At 39.7% G+C, this 6,163-nt stretch overlaps 1 protein-coding gene across 1 annotated transcript; it reads right to left on the bottom strand.

Moving 5' to 3' along the window:
* Window positions 1–897: 897 nt before the first annotated feature.
* LOC135555036 (interferon a3-like) lies at window positions 898–2,347 on the bottom strand. Its single transcript, XM_064987405.1, has 5 exons — window positions 2,198–2,347; window positions 1,967–2,038; window positions 1,342–1,494; window positions 1,102–1,200; window positions 898–984 (listed from the first exon to the last, which is right to left on the bottom strand). The coding sequence occupies exons 1-5, from the start codon at window positions 2,345–2,347 to the stop codon at window positions 898–900; spliced, it is 561 nt and encodes a 186-aa protein (XP_064843477.1).
* Window positions 2,348–6,163: the final 3,816 nt, after the last annotated feature.

Below are 6,163 nucleotides of genomic sequence, written 5' to 3'. Positions count from 1 at the left end.
TTTGAGCTGTTCCTGCAGATAATATGGACTTAGTATTTTAGCAAATAGTGCTATGTTCAGTGTACCACCTCCACCTTGCCACAGCACAACTGAATGACTGGTGACAACTGGTGACTACCTCCTGAAGCTGGTTCAGAGAATGCCAAGAGTGTGCAAAGCTGACATCAAAGCTGGGTGGATACTTTTAAGAACTCAAATATAACATATATTTTTATTTGTTTAACACTTTTTTGGTTACTACATGATTCCGTATGTGTTTTTTCATAGTGTTTATGTCTTCACTATTATTCTACAATGTAGAAAATATAAAAAATAAAGAGAAAACCCTGAGGTGTGTCCAAACTTTTGACTGGTACTGTGTATATATACTCCGGACTCCAACATATTTCAATATTTCTTATGTCCATTCATTTTCTTTTAGATTTGTGTGTATTGTTTTGTATTGTCAGATATTACTGCAGTGGTAGAGCTAGAAAACAAGCATTTAGCTACAGCAGTTAAAACATCTGCTAAATGTGTATGAGATAAATTACAATTTATTTGATTAAAAAGATTACAGCTGTAGAGGACACATTTATTTAATTATAATATATTTCATTATTACAATAACAAACATTTCCTATCAGGTTGCAATAATAAATACAGTATGCAATGGCCTTCATGTATTCAAAAGAAATGCACGGAAACATTGATACATTAGGCTATGTATTGCCTAAGTCTATCACAAAATTATTCAGTGAAAAAAATGATTTACTCCACGAGTTGTGAATACATGATTACACAATAAATAAATACGTTAAAAAAACAAGCTAGTAAACATGTAAATAAATAGTAAGATATGTGAATAGATAAATATATATATAAATAAATAATATATACACAACACACACATAACGCTCATTTGCTACTTAATGTTGTGTCTAGTCTTTGTAGGTGTGCCAGCACCACAGTCCTTATATCTTCCCAGCCGCTTGCGCTGTAATCCTGCATAAACGAAATACACTTGTTAAGATTTTAGAATAGACACATATTGTATCATCACATAAATACATCCAGACTTGGTGAATGTAATCTCTTTGTAAGACAAATGGATCAACCTACCTCGCGTTTCAAGTAATTCTTCAGGAATTTGAAGTGAAGGCTCATCTTTTTGTTCACTCTTTTGACAGATTTTGATAGTCTAGTTTTCATAGCCTTTACCTGTTAGAACAAAATACAAATCATGAATTTAATATTATGTTTTGAATAACATGTAACTACTTATATTATAATCAAGAGGGATAGTATAATGTTTTCCTTTTTGCAGAACTGTTAAAGAGGCGAAAATCACAAATGACATACGCATTGGTCCAGCTCCGAGGTCTGGCGATAGAGGTTATTCATAAACTTGTCAACTCCTTTCAGGTCCCAGGCGGTGGACTCATATTTGCCACTGCTGAACAATTTCTTTATAGCGTTCAGAGTATGTGAAATGAAGGCAATCTGTTCGTCAGCCTGGAAGAAGAGTGATTTGTATTAGTATATGCCTTATGAATTGATGGCAAATATCGAAAAATTCTAGCAAATTATAAATTCGTTATAACCTAATTATATACAGTGCATTCGGAAAGTGTTCAGAACACTTCACTATCTGTACATTTTGTTACGTTAAAATTTAATAAATATGATTTCAATCATCAATCTACACACAATAACCCATAATGACCAATCCAAAACATGTTTTTCGACATTTTTGCTAATTTATGAAAAACAAAAACTGTTTTTTGCTTCTTTATTATGGGATATTGTGTGTACATTGATGATGTTTTTTTATTTATTTGTAATCCATTTTAGAAGTGGTCTGTAACATAACAAAATGTGGAAAAGGTGAAGGGGTCTGAATACTTCCCGAATTCAGTGTTTAATCCACTCTTAGAAGAAAACAAGTTATGGATAGAACAAAACATTTTTTATGCATATTTCTTACCTTGAAATGATTGACTTGTCTGTATTGTTTGTCAGGGAAAGTGATCTGAGGTCCTCGAGAGACTTCATGACCCTGAGATGCCAAAACATATAAACAAAATATTGCATTATTATTAATGTACAAAAAGGAGTCAGATAATTTAAATGAAACATAGCAGCTCATGAAATGTTGAAAAGATGACAAGAGCTCAATGACCAGGAACAAATGAATAAACATGACCCTATATCCTACCATTTTCTGAAGCATCGTTATGGTGTTGTTGCTGAACACTTGGAACATGCTCGGAGACCGAGGCAGTGTCTTCATCCATGTGCATCCGATGGTTTTATTCCAGGTGCAAATCATCATGACCAAGCACATCCAAAAGCTGATTGAACCCATTTTAGCGTAGGTCTACTGTAGTTCTCGGTCTGTCCGCAATCAACGTTGATGCACTTCCGAAAGATAGACTACTTCGTATAATTCCGACAAAAGTAAGTTTTGCGCAACGGATAAAGAGATAAAGTGTTCTTCCTGACTGATCAATACCAGTTCTGCCACCCAAGTTCTGCCATGCTCCAACCTGTGTCGGTCCTTTATACAACGAGTCTGCAAGGTGTTTCAAAAGTGAAAGGTGGAAGTTCCCTTACACTTTCATACCTGAGTGTTGTTGTAGGTCTGGAGAAAATGCACCGAAAGGACAGGTGCATTGCTTGAATAATTGTTACATCTTGAGCTATTTGCCATTTTATCATGACATTTTGACCTTTCAACCAGGATTTTTTTCATAAAAAAATAAACATGTGAATCCATCGGACTATGGCCTAAATAAATATCACCATATAGAACACATTTAGTTTGGCCTTTCACTTCGAAAACCAAAGTATTTAATGTTTGAAAACGCAACACCTTTTCAGTTGCACACAGAAACTTTGGTGTCAACTACGTTGTAACCACCTGCTTAAAGGGTAATTGTGGTTTGTGGACCCCAACTGTCTATGTAAAGATACAGATCAACCTTGTATGGTTGTGTGAATTAGACACTCGACATTATTTATTTCGTTTTAGAAACAGGTTTGGGTGGTCTGAAATATTTTGGTAGACCCCCTTTCATATGCTCCCGGTTTTCAGAAAAATACACTGGTTGCCTGTGAAGTGCACAGGCAGTACTGACCTTGGGAATACTGCTTCAATTTGAGCCTATATTGCGGCGGCTTTTGAATCTGGGCCATTAGGAATGTGTGCGTATGATAGGTCTTTCACGTAGATCATCTGTCAATGAATTCAATAGTCTTGTCTTTAATGGGCTTGTAAATACATCTTTTTTTTATTCCTCCAGTTATGTAAGTTGATGGGACCTCTGCATCTATTACCTTTCCTCCCCAGCGACTGAAGAGTATAGGCTTTGTTTTAAGAGCGATTGGTACTCTCCATTCAACTTTGCTAGCACATTTCTAACAAATATAAGCTGTGTGTGCGTGTCTTTATTCAAATATTATACACACTCTAGAAAAGGGTTCTATATAGAACCTTCAGGGGTGCCATGTATGAAACAATCAATAAAACCCTTTTTGGTTCTATCTAGAACCTTTTACTTATAAAGAACAATATTACTTATAAAACATGTTTTAATAAAATTTTATGCAAAATGTAACTGCAACATGTTACCATGACACGTATATTCTTGGCATTTTTGTTAAATTCTTCTGAGAATGTCTCAGGATGCCCTCTATTTCAACTCTCAAGACCTCCCGTGCGCACGAACTGATTTCTGAAAGAAAAAGCAGGAGACGAATATATTTTATTTTATTTTAAAATTAAACATGGCACACATAGGCTTACATCATAGGTATAGGGACCCAAAAAACCCAAAACAGTAAACATATGAGATGTTTTACCTCGTGAAAGAAAGTCATCCAGCTGTTTGAAGTAGTTCTTCACCTTGTCTCCAATGCGAGGGTTAAGATGCACACTCATGTTTCTAACCCGGAAAAAATAGTAAACATAACAAACAACTTTAATATGAATTTCCTTGTGAATAATATTAATACAATGAATTACACGGATACTATGATTAATAAGGGAATAGCCTACTGTGTAATGCAATGAACAAATACAACAACATCACCAAGAACCTCCACATTCCGAATAGGTCATATTGTGTCGAGCAAGAAGGACCTGCAGCTCCCCTAATGTGATAGTGTTTCATTGTGTCAGGTTTTGTTGAAAGAGCTGACCTGCCAGTTGTGTCACGACTCCGACCGAAGGTGGCTCCCCTTCCCTTTCGGGTGGGGCTCGGCGCTCGTTGTCGCCAGCCTACTTGCTCCCGCTGATTCTTTCCTCCCCTCCTTATGTGTTTATTGGTTACACCTGTTTTGAGTTTGTTGTAATTATTTGGGCTTCATTAGTCAGCCGGCCCGACCGTTTCCTTCTGCGGTATTAATTATTGTAACCTTTGTGTTTGGTGTAGACGAACGTGTTGGTTTATGTTCGTGGAGTTTGCGGGACAGTTTTCGTCCCCAGTGTTTCGTGGGGTGGCCGTTGTTCACCGTGTGTGCATTAAAAGAGCACTATATTGAACTCTCTGTTTCCTGCGCCTGACTTCCCACTCACGACAACCAGAACGTTACAAGTTGAAACGCAAGGCTCAGTGTGCATAGCTTTTCTCACACCGGTAATAAAAAGAACACACAGTGTAACCAATTCAATCAAAGACTAACACTGAATATATTATGCTCCTCTCGGATACAGCTGGGTATCCCCCTGACCACACACAAACACCACAAAGTCGTAACCCATTTCTACAATTTATATTCTTAGAATTGGATTTTAAACATAACTCTAACATTTACAACACTGCTAACGGCTCAGACTAAGACCAAGATGCAGACACAGGAGGCGGATAGTACAAGTCTCAGAGTTTATTATACTACAAGAGGCAGGCAAAAGGTAAGCCAAGGCAGGCAAAGATTTGTAATCCATATCAGATTCAGGCAGGTACAGGATGTTAGGCAATTGGTAGGTTAATGCAGGCAAAGAGACGTAATCCTGGAAACAGGAGACAATGGGCTGTGAGACAGAGGTTTAGTCCTCGACACACGAAAGTGGAATGTATACGGAGGGTGCGGAGAAACAGGAGACGGACAGCAGAGGGGCTAAGGATTTTAGAGATGTGGAAATGGCCAATGAAACAAGGGTAAAGTTCACGGGACTCCACCTGGAGGGGCTGGTCCCGAGAGGAAACCTATACCTTCTGCACAAGCCGATAGCGGTGATTAGCGGTCCGTAGGCGATCCGCCTGTCGCCGATACCTAGATGTGGTCTTCCAGGTACTCCGGGCTCTCTTCCAGGTACGGTAACAGCGGCGGACGAACATCGGGGCAGAGGGTATGCTAACCTCTTCCTCTTGCTCAGGAAAGAGCGGGGGCTGATATCCAAAGTAACACTTGAAGGGTGATTAGGGAAGGGTGTTACGGGCGTATTCCACCCACACAAGTTGCTGGCTCCAGGTTGGCGGAGACGAGGCAATGAAGAGCCGTCTCCAAGTCATCACCAAATCAGGGTGCAGAATGCCTTCGAGAACTGAGGACCACGATCGGAGACCATGTCGACCGGAAGTCCATGGATACGGAAGAAGTGCTGCACCATGAGCTGAGCCGTCTCCTTGGCTGAGGGTAACTTGGGAAGGGAAATAAAATGGGTGGATAGAAGACCAATCCACCACTGTCAGCAGACTGGGATAAGGATTGATTGAATATGTCCGTAAACACACCAGTCAGCTGGTCTGCACATGCTCTGAGGACGCGGCTGGGGATGTCGTCTGGGCCTGCAGCCTTGCGAGGATTAACACGTTTAAATATTTTAATCACGTCGGCAGCAGTGAAGTAGAGTCCACAGGTTTCGGTAGCGGGCCGTGTCAGTGGCACTGTATTGTCCTCAAAGCGAGCAAAGAAGTTGTTTAGTCTGTCTGGGAGCAAGACATCCTGGTCCGCGACGTAGCTGGTTTTCATTTTGTAATCCGTGATTGACTGTAGACTCTGCCACATACCTCTCGTCTGAGCCGTTGAATTGCGACTCTACTTTGTCTCTATACTGACGCTTAGCTTGTTTGATTGCCTTGTGGAGGGAATAGCTACCCTTTTGTATTCGGTCATGTTTCCGGTCAGCTTGCCCTAATTGAAAGCAGTGGTTTGCGCTTTCAGTTTCGCGTGAATGCTG

The sequence above is a fragment of the Oncorhynchus masou genome, chromosome 15 (genome assembly GCF_036934945.1).
Source record: "Oncorhynchus masou masou isolate Uvic2021 chromosome 15, UVic_Omas_1.1, whole genome shotgun sequence".
NCBI lineage: Eukaryota > Metazoa > Chordata > Actinopteri > Salmoniformes > Salmonidae > Oncorhynchus > Oncorhynchus masou.
Note: the sequence above shows the minus strand (reverse complement) of the source record. Positions and strands in the feature narration are given on the sequence as shown.

What these genes read in the sequence shown, in the direction of transcription:
- LOC135555036 (XM_064987405.1), bottom strand. Translation starts at nt 2,347, where the DNA reads ATGGGTTCAATCAGCTTTTGGATGTGCTTGGTCATGATGATTTGCACC. An exon ending in TAACGATGCTTCAGAAAATG is followed by an intron (nt 2,039 to 2,197) that starts GTAGGATATAGG and finishes TTGGCATCTCAG; the next exon opens with GGTCATGAAGTCTCTCGAGG. An exon ending in CCTCGGAGCTGGACCAATGC is followed by an intron (nt 1,201 to 1,341) that starts GTATGTCATTTG and finishes TTGTTCTAACAG; the next exon opens with GTAAAGGCTATGAAAACTAG.